We start from the raw sequence: 21,193 nt of genomic DNA, 5'->3' as shown, positions 1-21,193 counted from the left end.
GTTATTCCCGGCACCGAGCTTAGTCGTTTGATCAGTTTCCTTGGCCCGCTTCGACCAGCTTGATTCATTCATTTGGCTAACGGCATATATATAGAGCTGGTCCGCAATACACGCGACAGCTCGCACGGAGCAGGTTCCCTGCACCGGCGGTCAGCTGTCGCCCCTCGAGCGGACTCTGGGCAAAGCGGCGGCCCAGCGACGTCGTCCCGCCGGCAGGCGGTGCCGGTGGTCGCCCTGCGCCTGGTTCTCGCGTGCGGCACCCGGTGCGCCGACCAAGGCGGCAGGCTCCATGTCGAAGAAGGCCGTCAGCCCCAAGACACGTGTCTGCCAGGCAGCAAGGGAAGGCGGCGACTTAGAAACTCCACAGCTTGACCTATCATCGTTAAAGTCAGCTTAGTTAATTCACTGCAGGACGCGAGCCTGTCCCTAGAAAATCCAATCATCGCAGCCCGCCAAACTCCTACCGTTTCTTGCCAGCCGCGGTACGCAGGGAGTACAAGCAGTCCCCGATATCGGCATTTGGCGTCTGGCTCTTCTTTACACACACCGGTTATAGCAAGAGGCTTTCATATATACATAGTGAGAGGGTGAGTTTATTCACGTTTCATCATATTCTTCCGATATGATGACATGTTTCCATATAATGCTGTAAACAAGAACCACAGTGCTGAATTTTCTCAAGTAGCATAATTGCCCTGTTGTTCAAGTGAGCGGAAAGCCGCACGCTAGATGCTATAAAATTGCGGGTCTCGTCTGCATCGATGGCATGGCGCTGTGTCCGGTACTTTATTACGAATCTGAAATGTTTGTTATATTATCACATTGAAATCGTTAAATTTTTCGTAATCTGTTTCTCGTTACACTTCTCATAATGCCAATAACCCGTAACCTTTTTCGCTCAAGGCATAACACGACGCCAGCCGCCAGCCAGGCAGTTAGAATATCACGCGCTTTTTACGCACAAAAACAACACAGCGTTCGCCTGCACGCAAAGTAGAAGCTGGCAGAAGCGAACGACACGCACTAACATGGGTATCAGACCTGGAAGCCCTGTCGGTTTTAGAGACAAGTTTCTTTCGCGCATCTTAATAAAAAAGCAACTGCTACGGTTCCCTCCAAATTGTATGCGCTTAGTTACCTAATCTACAGCAATTACAGAAATAACAGAGCTCAAAAATTTCCTTATCAGAAGTTGCCCAGCAAGTAACCCGTCTCTATACTCGGCCCCGTAATCTTATGCAACCACTTGGAGCTCTCTACCAAGAACCATAACCACGCCGTCACTCCTAGGATGAACTAATGACGCCTGCATCTCAGTGCAACTAACCATAATTTCTAAAGCCATTCAATATGAACTTCGCACTGCGTGCGTTGCGTGTAATTTAGCAGGACAGGCAGTCTTTCTTGGCGAACGCCACCAGCCAGCAGTATACCACCTCCTCTACCTCCGCTTCGGCGCCGACCACTTATCCCTATGCTTACTGCTATAAGGCGTCCTGGAGAGGAACCGTTTTTAGAAGATCACAATAAGATAGCTCGCGCCGTCGATAGAGAAAGGTTAGGTAGGCCTGTATATCCACCAGAATAAGTCCAATGGTGAGCAGTGCTGCCACGGTGAGCGCTCCGGCCAACAGGAAGACAACCAGCTTCTCCGCGAACAGGAACAGCTCTGCAGGAAACAGGAAAGATCTAACATCTTGATGGCTCATAAGCGCTCGAATACTTTAATGTTTTCGCGTCTGTTAACACGCGATAGACGTCACTTACGCATTTTATAATCGCGGTTAGCATCGAACGCTTTTTCGCTCGTGATACTAGCACGACAATGACCAAGATACGTGAGGGACAGGCAGGCAGAGTTTTCGACTCATGCAGCAGTCTCAGCAAGGTAAAGCTAAGAAAAGTGCATAACAGGTGAAAGAAGCGGAAACTTTGCGAGTCTGTTTCCTCTCAACATTTCCCGAAAACGCTCACAAATGTGCATCACAGCTGTAGAGCGTGTGTGGTCCAGAGCGCCAGAGCGAACACTACCTCACCAGTTCGTCGGTTTCGCGATCAGCAGAAGAGCAGCCGGATGGTAAGATACCAGACTAGCGGAAGTAGAATCTGCATTCAAGGAATACTCGCGGGTTCTAACTGCATCTATGACGAGACTTAGCCTTCCGTCCTTACTCCGTTGCGCGCTCATTTGTTCCGGAATAGAGTTGTAATGAAATATTAGAAAACACTGGCTTCTCAAATCTTCGTTTCATTTCGTCCTAATTGCGCAAAAATCCTGAGCCAGGCAGAGAGCTTCTAAATATTAACTGAAAGCAAAGTTAGCCCACCTACACTTCATCTATCAAGGACGCCCTAGCTCTAGGCATGCTGGGAAAAGACGTGACTTCGGATTGACATCTGGTGCCTTGTTGACTCCTCTACGGACTGAATTTGTTGTAAGCTCAGTTTCGTTTTCGTTGATTAATGCTTTGTGGCGGCATAGTTATACAGCTACGCACGCAGTTCATTTGAGATCCGAAGCATCCGAAGGCTGCCATAACTGCACTGCAACGAATATGGTCACCGTATAGAATCCGCAAGTAGAGTAACTGTGCTTCTGCTGGTAAAATTCACAGGAGTGATCTGCTTTCGCTGATAAGAGCGTCAATAATTACACTTAAAGTTGCGCATGAGCTTACCCGTTGTCTGTACGATCGGTCGAGAAATGGAAGCAATTTTTGTTTGCCTTCGGTGCGCCCTTCCGTGAGAAACTAGTGACGCTGACCAAACTTTACATTTTTCACGCCGTAAATAATGATGGCTGCTGGGAAAACTTCTTCGGGTTCTCATTTCCGAATACAGTGCGCTTGTTCTGTATACCGAAACAGCCAGCGCAGTGGCGCAGCGGTTAAGCGATGCGCCACCGCATTGGCAGGTGGCTGTTCCTGTACGGATTGTGCAACCCATGTTGCCCATCCCGAGCAACTTCTCGCGCAGCTGGTGCGACGACTTACCCCAGCTTACTCGAGCTTCCTCCCATCGGCTGCAGCTTGCGCGGCGCTCCTGCGAACTTACCCGAGTTACTGCCGAGTAACTCGGCTAAGCTCGGGTAAGTATCCACACTTTCTGTTCACACCTTCTGTACACACTTTCTGTACACGGAGCCAAGTAACGCTTACGCATTTAAGGGACCTCAATCTCGTAGTACAATGATCTGAGTGCCACCAGCTCTATTCACTCATTTATATATCGTAAACGAGTTTTGGGCTTTAATCGTTCAGCTGCGTGTATGAGATTGGCTTTACGGGCGTAACCGATACGCCCTGAAGTGTGAGACGACGTATGAATACGAGGACGAGCGAAGTACGCTTCTCTGGAACAAATCGCACAAAAACGGGGATTGTGTGAATTCTCTGTTCGTTGAAATCAAAAGGTGCTCTGGGTCAACTGTCAGGAGGACTACTTGAGTAAGATGACGTGAAAACCAAGTAACCAACTTTGTATTATGGAAATAATTCAGCAATTTAGGTTAGGTTCTTGCTCTAAAGTCGAGCGATGCTAAAGGTTAGGAAAACCAAGGTGGCATAGAACTGCGCACGGCTCTCACCGAAGCTGAGCCGGTCTGTGCGGGAGGCAGTGGACGGCGGGCTGAAGAGCACGTCCGAGACGTTGGGGTCGCCCCGGTATGCGCGCACCTGGTACCTGTACCTAAGAAGCACAGAGGTCTAAGGTCTACTAAGGCGTGATGTCGCACTGGGCGGAAATCCATAAGCTAAGGAATGCCCGTTATGATTCAGCACGTTGAACTCACTGCGTATTCAGGTGTGCGCCAAGTAGGAACTGACAGTTTTACTCGGATTTTGTCTTTTTTTGTTACATTTCGTAGGCTGCGGACCTCTAAGCAAGGAAAAATTTGGGGGACGCTTAAGAATGTGATAGCGTTATCAGGTCTCGTTCGCATCGCCTACTCAACACTCACACAACGACCTAATTCCTAATTAGCACACTCATGACTGTACTCATGCACGCATCAGTACATGCCTCTAAGACAGTTCACCAGGTCAGTGACCACAGCGCCTTCCCAAGTTCCATCTTTATTCAGCTGGAACCAACGAGCCTTTGTGGCCTATGGATAGCGCACCCGTCTAGCAATCCTACAGTCCTGAGTTCTATTCCCACCCAAACCCAAAGCTGTCTTATTTTCTTTTCAACGCAATTACTTTCTATTGGTTGCAGGAACCTTCGTGAGAAGATTTACGTCAATGCAGATGTTCTTTGGTCTGTTCCTGCATTTCATTGATTATTTGCATCCGCCGCGGTGACTCAGTGGTTAGGGCGCTCGACTACTGATCCGGAGTTCCCGGGTTCGAACCCGACCGCGGCGGCTGCGTTTTTATGGAGGAAAAACACTAAGGCGCCCGTGTGCTGTGCGATGTCAGTGCACGTTAAAGATCCCCAGGTGGTCGAAATTATTCCGGAGCCCTCCACTACGGCACCTCTCTCTTCCTTTCTTCTTTCACTCCCTCCTTTACCCTTCCCTTACGGCGCGGTTCAGGTGTCCAACGATATATGAGACAGATACTGCGCCATTTCCTTTCCCCGCAAAACCAATTATTATTATTATTATTGCATACATCGAGAATTTTCCCACACGGCCAATTAGACACCGGCTTTTGCCGCCCACCAGCATTGACACGGGACCTTAACGCTATCGCGTTGAGAGCTAGAACAGCCAAGCACAGTTTTCAGACAAACGTTAATAGGCAGAGGAGTGAGGAACACAATGTACACCCGCCCATTCTTCAACAGTATCACTTGAGTGTTGAACAAAGGGGTGCTCAGCGGCCTGTGACGAAGTGAGGCGGCGAAGCGATCGTGAATGCGCATATGCGCACGCCGCTTTCAGCCTATTTTTCCGCTCCGTATGTCACAGACCACTGAGGCCGTTTGTTCGGCCCTCTAATAATGCTATTAAAGAATATGCCGGGTCTAAGAGTGGCTGGAGTGGGCACATAAATAGAGGTCCGATGCCACAGCCAGCAAAACACACTTTCAACTACGTGCGGGTGCGACTTCATAACCCTCTCGGCGTATGGCTTATCACAAGCCACACTCAGAGGGACCACATATCTTTAGATAAAACACAAATTGTTTAAAGAAAAACTCCCACACTTTTCGGACGTACCCCCCACCGCCGTTCTTCCACCGCGGTATCAAATATGCTCCACGGGATCAAATACAAGTATTCGAATGCGGCCATACAAAAGCAAGTTCCAGTAAGGCTTCACCGGACAAAGGGGCAGCGGTATATTTGCTTCACCTGAGGAAGGGCACGATCCCCATCAGAACCACGGAGGTCACATTGTGCGGCAGGTACCGCGTGGAGCAGGCACGGGGGAGTCCGCTGTCGATGCGGCACCAAGACACCTGGCGATGGCGAAAAAGAAACTGCGGTCTCATTTACTGACCCTTGAATTTATTCGCTGCAGAAGCATTAGCCCATGCAAAGGCGTCGGAGCGTTTTTTTTTTGTACAGCGAAAATTCGCTCTTCGGGATCAATTAAATTACTAACGTGCAAATTGAAATTAGCACCTTACAAATTACACCTCAAACCGTGATGAGATCGGACTAGCGACAGCAATAGTTTTACCCCATCCCAGCAGCGACGACATAGAGGTAGAGCGTCCGCCTCGCGTGCAAGAGGACCGGGGTTCAAATCCTGGTGCCGCGCAATTCTCCACCGGATTTTTTAAAAAAATCCGCGTGTCGATGGAATTGCATAACCAGGCCTGGGATGCGGCCTGATCTCGGTGACCAGAACCGACAACGCACTCCCTCACCAGAACAGTATTTGGCCACAATCTTCCATGAACAAACCAATTAACCCTCGGCCCTCAGTCCCCAGCGGCTTCGAAGCAACTGACCAAGGCGGCGGTCGGACCTGTGACGCAGCGGAGGGTGCTAAGAGTTTCTGGCTCCGGACAGGCCGCCATTGTAATCTGAACCTGGCAACGTTTAACGCTAGAAGATTATCTAGTGAGGCTAGCCTAGCAGTGCTGTTCGAAGAACTAGCAGGAATTAAATGGTATATCATAGGGCTTAGTGAAGTTAGGAGGACCGATGAGGCGTATACAGTACTAAAGGACGGACACATACTGTGCTATCGCGGATTTGGGGATAGACGAGAACTAGGTATGGGATTCCTCATTGATCAGAATATAGCTGGCAACGTAGAGGAGCTCTATAGTATTAACGAGAGGGTAACAGCTATTGTAATTAGGCTGAATAGGAGGTACAAGCTGAAAGTGGTGCAGGCCTACGCGCCTAAATCCAGCCATGATGACCAGACCGTTGAAAGTTTCTATGAGGACGTAGAATCGGCAATGAATAAAGTAAAATCACAGTACAGTGTACTGATGGGCGACTACAATGCGAAGGTGGGCAAGAAGCAAGCTGACGACCACACGGTAGGTGACTATGGGTTAGGTTCTAGAAATAGCAGGGGAGAGTTATTAGTCGAATTCGCAGATAGAAATAATTTACGGATCATAAATACCTTCTTCCGCAAACGAGAAAACAGTAAGTGGACCTGAAAAAGCCCCAATGGTGAGACTAAAAATGAAATCGACTTCATGCTATGCGCTCAACCTGGCATCGTTCAGGATGTGGACGTCCTCGGAAAGGTGCGTTGTAGCCACCACAGTATGGTAAGGTCTCGAATTAGCTTAGACTTGAACAGGGAACGGAAGAAGCTAGTGAAGAGGAAGTCCATTAACGAGTTAGCCATAAGAGGGAAAGTACAGGAATATAGGATAGCGCTGCAAAACATATATTCGGCTTTAACTGAGGAAGACGATCCTGATGTTAATACAATGAACGATAATCTGACACCCATCATTACGGAGTGCGCCGTAGAAGTAGGCGGTAGGACAGTTCGACAGGATACCGGAAAGCTATCTCAGGTGACGAATGATCTGATTAAGAAATGCCAAAGGATGAGGGCGTCTAGCCCTACCGACAGAATAGAACTGACATAGCTAACGAAGTTAATAAATAAGCGCAAGGTAGCCGACATAAAGAAGTTTAATATGGAGAGAATCGAGCATGCTCTAAAGAACGGAGGTAGCCTAAAAGCGGTGAAGAGGAAACTAGGCATAGGAAAAAACCAGATGTATGCGTTAAGAGACAAACAGGGCAATGTCATTAGCAATGTGGAAAACATGGTTAACGTAGCCGAAGAGTTCTACACAAATCTGTACAGTAGCCAATGTAACCAGAGCGTTAATGAAAAAGACAGTAGTACACAGCAATGCGTCATCCTGCCAGTAACGAAAGAGGAAGTGAAGAAAGCCTTAGGAGCAATGTAAAGGGCAAAAGCAGCTGGGGATGATCAGGTAACAGCGGATCTGTTGAAGGATGGAGGGGACATCGTGCTAGAAAAACTAGCCACCCTGTATACGCAACGCCTTATGACCTAGACCGTACCAGAAGCTTGGAAGAATGGAAACATTATCTCAATTCATAAGAAGGGAGACGCCAAGGTCTTGAAAAATTACAGACCGATCAGCGTACTATCCGTTGCCTACAAAGTATTTACTAAGGTAATCGCTACTAGAGTTAGGGCAACCTTAGACTTTAATAAACCAAATGATCAGGCAGGCTATCGTAAAGGATATTCCGCAATACATCATATTCACACTATCAATCAAGTGATAGAGAAATTCGCAGAATATAACCAACCTCTATATATAGCTTTCATTGATTACGAGAAAGCATTCGACTCGGTGGAAACCTCAGCAGTCATACAGGCATTGCGAAATCAGAAGGTAGTAGGGCCTTATGTCAACATACTGGAAGATATATATAGCAACTGCATGGCTACTATAGTCCTCCATAAAATCAGCAATAAAATTCCAATAAGGAAGGGCGTCAGGCAAGGAGACACGATCTCGCCAATGCTATTCACTGCCTGTTTACAGGAGGAATTCCGAGTTATGAATTGCGAACAGTTGGAAATAAGAGTAAATGGGGAATACCTAAATAATCTGCAATTCGCTGATGACATTGCCTTGCTGAGTCACTCACGAAGTGAACTGCAAATCATGATCAATGAGTTAGACAGGCAGAGCAGAACGCTGGGTCTAAAAATTAACATGCAGAAAACCAAGGTAATGTTCAACAGTCTAGCAAGAGAACAGCAGTTCACAATTGGCAGCGAGAGCCTGGAAGTTGTAAAGGAGTACGTCTACTTAGGGCAGGTAGTGACAGCTGATCCGGATCATGAGAGGGAGATAACTGGAAGGATAAGAATGGAGTGGAACGCATATGGCAGGTTGTCCCAGATCATGAATGACAGTTTACCAATATCCCTCAAGAGAAAAGTGTACAACAGCTGTATCTTACCGGTACTCACCTACGGGGCAGGAACGTCGAGGCTAACGAAAAGAGTTCAGCTTAAGTTAAGGACAACGCAGCGAGCCATGGAAAGAAAAATGATAGGTGTAACGATAAGAGACCGGAAGCGAGCAGAGTGGGTGAGGGAACAAACGCAGGTTAATGACATCCTTAGTCGAAGTCAAGAGGAAGAATTGGGCATGGGCAGGGCATGTAATGTGAAGGCAAGATAACAGCTGGTCCTTAAGGGTAACGGAGTGGATTCTAAGAGAAAGTAAGCGTAGGAGGGGGCGGCAGAAGGTTAGGTGGGTGGGTGAGATTAAGAAATTTGCAGGCAAAGGGTGGATGCAGCTGGCAAAGGACAGGGTTAATTGGAGAGACATGGGAGAGGCCTTTGCCCTGCAGTGGGTGTAGTAAGGGTGATGATGATGATGATGATGATGATGATGATGATGATGATGATGATGATGATGATTATGATTATGATGATGTCTGCGCCCGGTGCAATTTTGACCTGGACCACGTCACTAAAGGTTGCACACTTCCGAGAGCTTTTTATCTGCGGTTCACATATGTCATGTGACTCAGTGCAAGCTGGATAACATTGTCTAGGGGCAAGGTGAACGTGATCGTTGCCGGTACTCTTTGTGACCGCCCAACTGCTTCCTCCCTGAGCGGGACAGAAATCTTCCATGTGTAAAACCACATTTTCCTTCCACAAAAGAAAAAAGAAGCACGTTCGAGAAAAGGCTCGCACAGGCAAGATCTCTCCCCTGAATCCCTTGTCGAGCGGACCACCGAGGAACGAGGGGGAAGTGCGGAACGGTCTGTACAGCGATGCGTGTCGTCTAGCACCCACCTGGAAGCCGTCGAGTCGAGAGTGCGGCAACGCCTTCCAGCGAAGTCGCACCGTCGACCAGCCCAGGCTTCGCACGGTGACGTCGCAGGGGCGGCTGGGCTCTGTGTTGCAGGACAACGGGAAGCGACAAGAGAATGGACTTTAGCCACGCGCCGACCCGACCTTTGACCCAGTATACGGCTTATCAGCCACTGAGAACTGATATCGTGCAACTAAAATTTTGCGTTCAAATCGAACCCAGGTGCACTTTATAAGCTAAACACTGACCCTGCGTCGGCTGACTGACCTGTAAATAACATTTGACAAAATTGGTTTTGTACGGAACTGCACTGCAAGATTCCGTGGTAATGTGAGTGCAGTTTACTACGTCAGGGCGACAGCGCGGTGGTAACATGATAAAGACCAAACGAACGTTTTTGATGACGTGACCTGGTGCTAATATGCTGCAGTATAGTTCCTTCAGTAGGTCAGTAGGTATTCTGAACTTTTATGGTATCGTGCAACCTGCACTTCCCATGTTAACCTGCAGTACTGCTGACAAGTTAACGTGGGAACATGATAGTCAAGGCTCGCCACGCGCTTGAGATGGAGACTGGTAAAACGTAAAGGTACAGTGAATCCATAGAATTTTTAAATGCAGCTAGGTTTAGAAAAACGGCTGCAGTCGCTGTAACCAATGGGCGCTTTCATTTGCCATCAAATTTGCAAACCGCCAGAAGACACTGCGTGCCCACTGAGTTCGCGCATATGCGGGCGTCGCACTGTCACAATAATTCTTTCCTTCCTCCATGGCCACAACAGCAGCCCTGTGCGACGCAAGTGTGCCTCTGCCACAGAGGCGCACTGGTCATGGCAGTCGGCTGCGGTGTCGAATCCCAGCAATTTCTACGGACGCAACATAAAAACGGCCGTGTATACTGTCGTGTGTATATGATATAGTGCATGGAAAGGAATGAATGGCGTGAGAAATGAACCTGGAGCCCTCCATTGCGGCGCCTCTATCTTTCTCCTTCCCTCACGGCGCCGTTCAGTCACAGTTACAGGGCATTCCCTTTTTGCCCCTGGCTCAAACATACCGCACACACGCGGCAGTTTCATTAAAAATGATTTTGCATTTAAAGCACAGTTGTCGTAATGACGTGTAAAAAACATGGCTATGAATATAGCACATGCTTTTAGCGACAGAAGTGAGTAGCGCATGACTAGCATGTCAATTCGTACAGAAAGCTCATAATCGAAGCCTTCAAGCCATTCCCCGATTTCAGTTGTGATATCCGGATACCTCTGCGCTGCTTTCCGGGAACTGGCTGTCTGTCGGACGACGACCAACGATATGCATCGACGACTAATAATGACAGCCATAGAGTGGTGGTGGGTGATTATAATTATGGTCGTCACTATCACGATCCTGCGGCTACTTCAATGCTAGCTGCCACTTAGAACACGTGACGAAGTTAAGGACTCCAAGTTTTGGGCTGTCTAGTCCACCTGATTTCGAAACACGGGCTCCAAATGAAGTTTCCCAACTGGCTATGTGATTAAAGGGTTCTGCGAGACAGCGCCGTGGCACGGCGTCACTATCTATAGTAGGATACAACTTTAAAAAACAGCAGTTGTTAACGCTGGGCCACGTTCCGAGGCGTACTGTATTATTCCGCTAGCCAGTCAGTCATAAATGTAAACGAGATCATCTTTTTAATTTTTACTTGATTAAACAAGCCAGGTATCAAAATTCTAAACCTTATGACTTTTTTCTTGTGATTGGCTTCTTGTTTAGGTGACAAGAGAAGTTTTAACAACGGCCTACATTTTTGTCGTGGAGGAATTCTGTGCGATGGTCCTGAATGTGGGCGGAGCTTCACTGCAGACTTAAGTTGTATCCGACTATAGACCAAAAGACTGTGCGGCACTGTAGCGCACAGTAATAGAGGACGACGCACCGACTTGCTTCCCGTGGAAAAACGCCTTGAAGACGGCTGCCTCGTGGCGCCCTCCGCCCAGGCTTCGTACACGCAGCTGCACACTGCCGTTGTACAGATCGGCCGGCACGCTGAACGAGCCCTCGGGTCCGACCAGCGTCACCGGCTCCTCGGGGGCGCAGTGAAAAGTGCACGGCAGATGGCGCTGAGAACGGGAGGCGCGCGCGTATGGTGGAAGGAAATCTTTGGCAAGCGTGCCTATCCATGTCTAAGTGCTGCGACTTGTCTAATTGTTTTTCGCATTAGCTGCTTTGAAGGAGAAAACTTCAGCCAATTATGAAGGCATCACTTTTGTATAGCCTCTCAATACTCCCGAAAAGTTCATTAGAAATTACATCACTCAGGGCATATGCAGCGGTAGCAGATATAAAAGCCGCAGAGGTCGCACCTGATAAAATGGTTGCAGTGAACAATATTGAGAATACCGAATTCAATGGTACGATGTGTTATTTTTCTAGTTAAAAGCCAGCTGGAAGGAAATTTCCCACTCTGTATTAAAAAAAAAACTTTATACCCCAGCAACCTCTCCGTTTCAGGCGGCACACATTGGGGGAAGGGTTTAGGAAAAACGACAAACTGCTTTGCTCAAGCGAGGCCATTTCTTGCGCAGAAATTGTGGGCCCCTTAATTGTCGCACAGGAGCGTGACTGGTTATGCTCGAATCAGTCTTAGATTTGGCACAAAACTGTAAGTCCCAACATGAGTCAGCCCTGAATCAGCAGTCGAACCGTCAACCAGCATGGACGTACATGGGCATATATATGGCGGGCGTTTGTAGAGTCCGTGGCGTTTACCACAGGAATGTGCAAGCGCTACTCTGAATATGCGGGCCAGACGCCAAACGAAGGCGCGTCCTTTGTGACTTCAGCATTCCTCCATGAAGCACCGAGACAGGCACGTTGCAACGCGTTCTTGCGCGGGAGCAGCAAACGCGGGAGAGGGCGCCGCAACCGGGCAAGGGGCTATAAACCCTTGAGAAGCGTTTGTTCTGTGTTCTAATTTAGAAGCCTTATGCGACATAGAGGCAACGCTTCGCAGTGTACTCTTAACTGTAGTCGTCCAAGATTTCTGCCTCAGTATATCGCAAAGTCAAGCTGCGCTGGAATTTCGCATCAGTGAGTAATGTAATAGTCGGTCAAGCTTTTGTTGGCATTCGAACAGCGTCACTGCCCCGGTGAAATTATCCAGGCGTTTACCCCGGCCACGTCCAAAAAGTGAAAGCAAGTCAGTATAGTAGCCTTTCTGAGTTTTATGTCGCAACAATCGTTGGCTGAGGCACACCAACGATTTTCTTTTGCTTCTTGTCATAACTTTTGTACGGTCCTATGGCGCAGAACTATTGAACGTACGGGCAAGTGTTACGCTTCAGTTGTCGAATCAATTTTCTGCCCTCACATCTACTCCAACGGCGGAGGCTGGGCAGGTCAAAACGAAATTTTGTCGAAAATGTTATGATAACAGAGATGTTATATAGAATCAAATGAAGTGAAATACATTTTTTTTGCAACTCAGTGTAGATTGCGCTGCGCTGTTTTGTTATTTGTTTATTGTTAATTGGGGTTTATCATGCTAAAGCTGCTCAGGCTATGAGGGACGCCGTAGTGAAGGGCGCTATTGTGTGTTTGTCGGACACCTAAAAATATTGCCTTAAACTAGCATATTTTTCGTCGCGCGTTCTACCTCGGTGTAGGTGGTCACGAACTATTTGTCGTGAATTCGCGACACGTGGCCACAAGAGGTCAGTAAAAGGGACCTCCAAATGCCATCTCTGCACGGGGCGGCCGTCTCCGGTTGGGCGTACTCACCGTGGACCAGCAGGTGGTCAGCCCGAGGCGGTACTTGTGCTTAGAGCGGCGGCGCAGAGACGACGCCAGCGAGGAGAAGCTAATCAGGCGTCGCCACTCGATGCCCACCAGGAAGGGTGAGTACTCGACGGCCCGCAGCGACACGCCTGCGCGAAGCGAGCAGCCAATGAGACCCAGCGCCCCAGCCCTGGGAAAGACGAGCACCTAACCGGAGAACGATTGCACATGTTCCAAAAAGTGGTTCCCCTGAGATATCGAGGCTTGAACCCAATCCGTACACAGGACGAAGGTTCTGCACTATAAGCTATCGGTGCAGGCACTGCATGCTGATAAAAATAGTGTGAACCTATATTTGTAGATAATGCTTTATGCCAGCAGGCACACTGTCACAATAAAAAAAAGTGAAAGCATTTATGTTGTGATAATTACGTACAGTGCGGCCAACTGACGCGTGGGCCAAAAAAGAAGTAGATTGGCGAGATGCCATCTCCTGTACTGGCGCAAGCAGTTCCTTTAATGAAACCTGGTATTATGGCAACGAACAAAATATATTGCCTTCTCTGTGAAAGTGAAGGTCGGTGGAAGCCAGTGCTCTCACGCTGGTGACGTGTACAGTCCTGAGCAATACAAGAGAGAACAAATTCACTAAATTCATTATGTTCTGGTTATTTCTCCACCAGATTTGAGAGCGACTAATGTATTTTACTAGCCAAGATGGAAACTAGTTGGAAAACTAGAAAAACTGCGCTGAGTAATCAATAGATGGATGCTCAATTTTTTTTTTCCCTGTCTCATACATAGAAACCTGCAAATAGTTGCATTTTTTTTACCTTTAGTGGCACAAAACCTAAACGCCACGTAAGCTACCCAGAATGGCCAGCGGTTGAAAGAAACTCGAAAGTGGGCAATAAAAACTGAACATTCTAACTGTTTTGTCTGATCTTTTTACACGAGGCTCTCACCGATTCCCGAGCCCGGTCGGACACGAGCGCAAAAGGCACATGCTCGTCCGCAGGAGCCGAACGCGCAGGCCAGGTAGGGCTGCGAGGCGTCCAGAACATGCCGCGAGTCCTCCTCCTCCAAGACTACTCCGCCGATGATTCTGTGCTTGGAACCTGGATCGAGCGCGCGGTAGACGGGCGGTCACTTTCAAAAAATAACACAGGTATTCGAGTATACGCCAAGTACACTGGCTTTTAAGGAGTCTAAGAACAATATTTTTGTTTCGAAGCTGTGGCTTTTTCATGTCTTAAGTTCACCCACTCTTTAAGGCTCTTTAAGGCCGACGAAATTGTCAAAATATATTATGGGCCTCCAGCATATCTTCATAGCTGGCCTCTATGCAATGCAGAAATATGAAACTGGTATGTTTATTGAATAAAAGATGGCCAGTATGTGATTAAACTTAGCAGATCAACGTTATTTTGAAACAACGATAAACTGCTGGACTGCATGGGCGCGAAGTTGTTGTTCCGAAAGCGCTATTTCCGCAGTTCAGAGGCGTCAAATATAGCGATTTTTAGTGAAGCTTTGTAGGCAGGTTTAGTGAAGCTTTGTAGGCGAGTATATTGAACCCGAATATGTCATTTTTGCAAACATCGAAATTTTCGCTTTTTTTTATAATTTCAATGCCCGCTACTCCCCTTATGAAGGTATTTTTCACACGCCAGCACTGATGTCACCAGGGCGTCTCCGAATTCGTTAGTTTCAGATAAATGCAGCGTCGACTGCAGTGTTGGCGAATGTTCTTGCGCAGAGCCCTTCACACCGGCTCTTCAGAAACGGGTCCGATGACAGTAGCGCTGACTCCAGAGAGTAGTTCTGTGCTCGGCACGTATGTTTGCGCGCATGAATGCCTCGTATACCGTTTCCGAAGCAGTGCAGTCCTGGCGGCCGGCGCACGCGCCCGCAGGGCGTGGTGCGCCATCGGCAGCGCAGCAGTGCGGGCTCAGCGGCAGAACAGCGCAGGCCCCCGCCTGGCTGCTGAGAGGACCCCACCCGCGGGCTGGCCACTCCGCTGCTGCGGTGCAGAGGGGCGCATTTCGAATACACGCTGGACGACCGACGCAAGCGCTCGCTGTGCGACTGCTGGCCAATGGGGCTATGGCTTGGGAGTATACTGGGAAGTACCGTGAAGTCAGGAAGACGAAAAGAAGAAGACGCACTTATGATTTGATGTAACGCAGACATAACGTAAAAATTACTCTGTCACTTCCCCAAAGGTTGAAAAAGAAAGAACACTCCCAACATTTTAAGACCAACTCAGTCCCTTATTCAGGAGCGTCGAAATGCTAAGCGCGCAGAGGACAGACCTCGCTTCCCCTCCGTGGTCACGTAAACCATAGCCACACGGCGTAGGAGGTTCACATAAACAAAGGGGAGTGTTACCGGCTACCTAGTGCACAGTTACTCTCCCAGCTCATTTTTACTGAACGTCACCATGTCACGACTTTCGAACATTCTACGGAGTTTCTGACCTCTATACGGCACAGGCCCCAAGCGAAACTTGCTTCTGAGCTCAGTGACGAACACGACACCCTGAATGGCAAATCAGAAAGAGAGGCTAGTGAGTTGGCCTAGATCGAAGAGTAGAAAGTGTGTTATGATGCTTCGATGTTCCAGAAGCCTGTTCGAGAAGAATTTAGCGGCACAGTGAACAGACAGGGATCCTCAAATCTGAGTTGTATAGCGTCAACTGTACGCTTATCTTTCAGTAAGCATCTCGAAATTAGACTCATACCTGGGAAGATTGACGAAGCAGATGCAGCGAGTCGCCAGAGATGCCGTGGGCGCCGCCGAGTACAAAGACAGGAGCTGCAGTAGGCTGCACCAGAACAGGTCTGCCCGCATCTGTAGGCGCAAAGCGAGAGCCCAACGTCAGGCCACAGAGTGCGGGAGTAGTTGTTTTTATCTCCAATCTGGAAGCTAAGAACGAGTGTTCTGGTGAGCCTTCTCCGTCTTCTTCTTCTCTTTTTCCCGCGGACAACCGTACGCGCTCGTTTTCACCCCCTGCATGAACGGCACTTCTTGAAAAGGTGAGGCCCTCGGCGATGGCATGTAACTTCTGGTCGGAATCGAATGTCAAGTAGTCTTCCTGACGTCACACGCAGTGAGACGGAGACAATAGGCTGAGCCAGGCAGTCGATACAGATGGGACGATAACTCCATTCAAGCCCTAACGGAATACCTTAACCAATGCGGGAATCAGGAAAAATTTCATCTCAGTGGAAGCGCCTAAAATTAATTTCATACCTAAACCGGGCAAGCAAGTGGCAATCGAAAACCTCAGAGTCATATCTCTTACCTCCTGCATTCGTAAGCTCACGGAACATGCAGCTCTAAACATTCTGCAAAAGTACATGGACGAGTACAACCTATACCCAAATACTCTGCTAGACTTCAGACACCAACCGTCTACACAGGACACTATACTCATACTATAGGCTTTAGACTCACCATCAGGAAAGGAATACGGAAATACCTGCACTAAACTTAACTAACGCTTTCTACAACGTTAAACACGAATCCTTACTTAACTCTCTGTAGGACCTCAATTTAACAACAGCTTTCCACAACGTTAAATACGAAACCTTACTCAACTCTCTGTAGGACATGAATGTGGGCTAGAGGGTATTCATATATGTTAAAATTTTCCTACAATAACGCACGGCTGAGATTCAAATTGTATCCCTCAAATCAGACACCATAATATAGGCAACAGGGTAACCCCACAACTCCTAGAGGTTCCTCGCTAAAGGAATGAGTGTTATGTTGAACAGGAGTGGTGATAACACCACTCCTGTTCAACATTACACTCATTCCTTTAGCGAGGAAACTAACACAACTACCCGATGTGGAGCACTCGTTCTACGCGAATGATATCACACTCTGGGCAACCCGGGTAACGAAGGCACAATAGAGGAAAACTTCCCAGAAGCCACTGACATAGCGGCAAAGGAAGCCCACAAAATTGGCCTCAGTTGTTCGTCACAAAAGTGGTACTGCTCGCGCTTTGACCTCTCTCTTCCTGTCCCCTCACCTCTTTCATTTCATTTCTCCATTCTGCCGGCTATTCTTTATTTCCGCTACCCCAGCTCAGGTGCTTCAGTATCGATGGCAGATGCCGGGACTAGCAAAAATTTTTTCCTTCCTTATTATTATTATTTTAATAAAACCACTTACTACTACTACTTCGACCCGCCAGAAGCAAGAAAACGGGAACCCCAATCAGAATTAAGAGTTACTCCCGCACGGTTCCAGAAGTTAAGCACGTCAGAATCTTGGGGATGATCGTCCAAGCAGATGAGGAACACGACATCACCTTAGACAAACTCAAATCCACTGCCAATCAAGTATCACTCCTAATAAGAATCGAAAAACTGGAATTAAAGAGCAGCCCAGAAGACTCATACAATCAATCGTGTTAAGCAGAATCATATACTCGACTCCTTACTTGCATTCAAATCCAAGCAAGTGGAGGACATATACACGATACTCCGTAAAGCCCATAAAGTGGCATTTAACCTTCCCCATTACACTGGCACAGAAAAACTACTGCAGCTAGGAATCCATAAAATGATTCAAGAGCTAAAAGCATCTCATTTAACCACCCAGTACGAAACACCTTCCTTGAACCGACAGGTAGATTTGTGTTAGAAAAAGCCAACATAGGCTATCAGAACACACATCAACTGTATCGAAACATTCCAAATCCTCACAACCAGCTACAAGTCAAACCTGTGCCTAAGAACATACATTCGGAGCATGATGCAGGAGGATGGCTAAACCAATCCAAAAACACTTCTCCTCTTAAGCCTACGCAGTGAGCGTTGATGCTACAGAATACTCCAACCAAAATGCTTTTTCTATATAGCTAGTCGATCACACAGGAAAACTGGTAAATGGCGCCTCAATCAGATGTACGATCCACCCATCAAATGCAATATGAGCTGCCATAGCTATGGCTATTAGCTGCAACCGAATCCAGAATTATAATAAGCGACTTTGAAACGACAATGCAAAGCTTTGCTAAAGGCTCCGTATGCAATACAGCATTCAAAATTCTATCGAAATTACCGCGACAAAATTTAACACCAATTAAACTCGTATGGGTTCCAGTTCACTCCGGCAGTGATGAAAATGAAAAAGCCAGCCAATATTCCCGAGAACTCGTCGGCCAGGCGGTAGGCGATTCGGATCTCCGATCGACTAGAGAAAGAATGGTCTCGTACATGAAATTTATTACTTCCCACTACAGAAACAGTAGACAATAATTCCTTCCCCCTCACCCCTCGCTCAACAAAAGGCAAGGAGTAGTCTGGTGGCATGCAGTTACAAACAGGAACCTTTTTTATTAGGTACATTTATTCCAAATTCGCCCCGTACGAATTAATGATAAAATTAATGATAAAACTACGGCTCATACTGCTTGGGAATGACCAATCTCGTCAGTCCTAAGTTGAGTTGCGGTGCACATGCCGCCCGGTCATTTCGGCTGGACACCCAATTAATTCAATTAAGAGTTCGGTGACTACATGTAACAGAATGTCGCGTTTTGCTCCGTGACACATTTTTTGCCCCGTTGTCCCGATCGCCATTACTACGCCGGTCACGAGTTCACACTTGTCGCCGTGTAACATTATATTCATGGTCGCTCGCAATCATCAGGTGGGCAGGAAAACAGAAGAAACTGTCCAAAGAAAAATATTTGCCGAAGAAACTCGGCGGCGACGACAGCGGAAAGCGTGCTTAGCAAACAACAGTCGCTCTCGGGTGCGCGGTAGCGTGTTCATATCGTTGCGAAAGTCCGGCACGGCATAAAAGCAGTCACCCTTACGCGAAATCCTTCAAGAACGAAAATGCATGCGAACTTTCAGAAACTGTAGCGTGTCTAAAAATGGCTCGATTTTCATGAGGTCTGTGGCAGCGTTTTCTTCTGTAGTGAATAGAGGAATTGTTGCGGACATATATTATTTTTTAAGTTTCATTTTTTTTACAAATCGGAGGTAAATATCTAGAAAAATTTCGCTTTTAGATAATTCGGTCCTTCATGTGATCTCGTGAAAAAACTAAGCCTAATGTGCGCTGAAATCTCACAGCACACGGTGTCCTTGCATTTGAATAAATTGGCTGTTTGGGAAAAGATATGGCGCAGTATCTGTCTCACATATCGGCGGACACCTGAACCGCGCCGCAAGGGAAGGGATAAAGGAGGGACTGAGAGAATAAAGGAAGAAAGAGGTGCTGTACGTGGGGGGCTCCGGAACCCAAGACATTGAGTGTGTTGTTAAAGGTTGCTGTACTTGTCAGTTGACGCGGAATGCTTTGCCGAAGGCCCCACTACAAACTTGGGGTGGCCTAGCCGCAGATGGCAACGAATCCACCTAGATTTCGCATTCACAAACAACCAGTCGCTTTTAATGTTGATGGATGCACACTCGAAATGGGTAGAAGTGTTCGTGATGAATTCAACAACGACAGAGAGGACTATCGAAAAGCTGCGCAGTGCGTTCGCATCGTATGGTCTTCCGGACGAGGTAGTTACGGACAACGGGCCATACGTTCACTGCGAAGTACTTCACAGACTTTATGCTGAAAAACTGAGTCCGTCATACCAGGACACCTCCGTACCACCCGGCGTCAAATGGAAGCGCCGAGAATCAGTAACACCCTACAACACTGCATTGACATGTTCCTGTTCAGGTACCGGAACACGCCTACCACAACAACGGGGCAAACGCCAGCTGAACTGTTCCTCTCGTGGAGACCCCGCACTCTCCTAACTCTGCTACAGCCAGACCTGGAGAGACGTATAGAACATTTCTCCAAAGTAAAGGGCATTCGAAGAGGGCGAAAGGGTTCTGGTCCAAGGCCTTCGTCCGGGTGAGGCCAGCTGGTTGCCTGGGGTCATTGAAACAAGGTGCAGTGCCGTTACTTACATTGTGCGGGTAGGACCCGGGAACAGATTCGTGCATGTAGACAATTTACGTCCGTGTTATTTTGACAGTGACGAACAAGGGCACCGTGAGCCTCCCTGTTTGGTGCCAAGTTCAATTTCAGGCCCTGTGCTGGAGGCGTCTGCTACGAGGCCTGCTGTTCCCGTGCTGGAGTCTACGAGCTCAGAGGCATCTGCTACAAGGCCTCCTGTTCCCGTGCTGGAGACTACGAACTCTGCGGCAGCCCCGCCTAAGCCACTCGAAGACTCGGCTCCCGCGGGTCAGCGGAATGCCAGTCCAAGCCAAGATTTTGCACGGCCGTCTCCTCTTCGAGAACCGGCATCCCCTCAAGGGGCACCGACTCTTCGACGCAGTGCTCGTGCAAGGAAACCTCCCGATTGGTACAGCCCATAAGCAGTGCGCGAAGGAGTGTGGTGTCGTGCGAAGCGCGTGTGCCGTCACATTGATAGCGCTATATAAGCGCTGCGTTTCCACGGGCATAGTGCATTCTCGGCCAATAAACCATCTACGTTGCACGTTACTCTGGCTCTGCCTCATCGCTCTCGGCTACAACAAAGATAAGTAGAATAAACATTGCGACAATGTCAAGCTGAGTGGACTAGGCTGCAGTACTTAGATAATAGCATAAACATTCCGTGAACAACGTGGAAATTCGGGCTTGTTGGTTCATATTTCGTGGCAATAGCGTAAACAGGACAAGGGACCAAGACGAGTAGACACACACAGCGCTGACTTCCAACAACTTTGTTGGGAAAAACACATCAATTTATACAAGCACTTATTGCCGTATCATCATAATGCATGCGCAAAACTCAGTGTGAACGTAGGTAGGCCAGTTCTTTTTTCGATAGTTTGACTGAAGGAGTGCTAACACAAGAACTTCCTAATCTAGCTATCTTTTCTGCTTCTATAATCTCACGAGTGCGCTTGTCCTTACTTTTTCCTACTAAAAAACGCTTGTCTAGTAACGGCCTGCACTTATCACATGCGTTGCAATGTTTGACTAGCTCTCCGTCATTTTCGTTTTTGTTGCATACATTACGATTATGCTCACGTAGGCAGTCGTTGAGGCAGCGACCAGTTTGACCTACATATTGGCGCCCACAAGAGAGTGGAATCTGGTACACTACCCCAACCTTGCATTCAACAAATGGAATTTGATGCTTCTTCGCGCATTGATTGGACACAGAACGAGCACATTTGTTAGCCTTGCATAGGCT

At 47.9% G+C, this 21,193-nt stretch overlaps 1 protein-coding gene across 1 annotated transcript; it reads right to left on the bottom strand.

Annotated features, from left to right (window-relative positions):
* Window positions 1-36: 36 nt before the first annotated feature.
* On the bottom strand, window positions 37-19,991 carry LOC144094464 (uncharacterized). The gene is made up of 11 exons (XM_077628395.1): window positions 19,956-19,991; window positions 15,758-15,867; window positions 14,883-15,136; window positions 13,980-14,132; window positions 13,018-13,163; window positions 11,174-11,357; window positions 9,234-9,334; window positions 5,300-5,406; window positions 3,587-3,687; window positions 1,581-1,669; window positions 37-324 (listed from the first exon to the last, which is right to left on the bottom strand). Exons 1-11 carry the CDS (start codon window positions 19,989-19,991, stop codon window positions 151-153), a joined length of 1,455 nt encoding a protein of 484 aa, XP_077484521.1. The 3' UTR covers window positions 37-150.
* Between the last annotated feature and the right edge of the window lie 1,202 nt (window positions 19,992-21,193).

This window comes from Amblyomma americanum, chromosome 6 (genome assembly GCF_052857255.1).
Source record: "Amblyomma americanum isolate KBUSLIRL-KWMA chromosome 6, ASM5285725v1, whole genome shotgun sequence".
In the NCBI taxonomy this organism is placed as follows: Eukaryota; Metazoa; Arthropoda; class Arachnida; order Ixodida; family Ixodidae; genus Amblyomma; species Amblyomma americanum.
The sequence above is the reverse complement of the archived record's forward strand: the minus strand, read 5'-3'. Positions and strand labels throughout refer to the sequence as shown.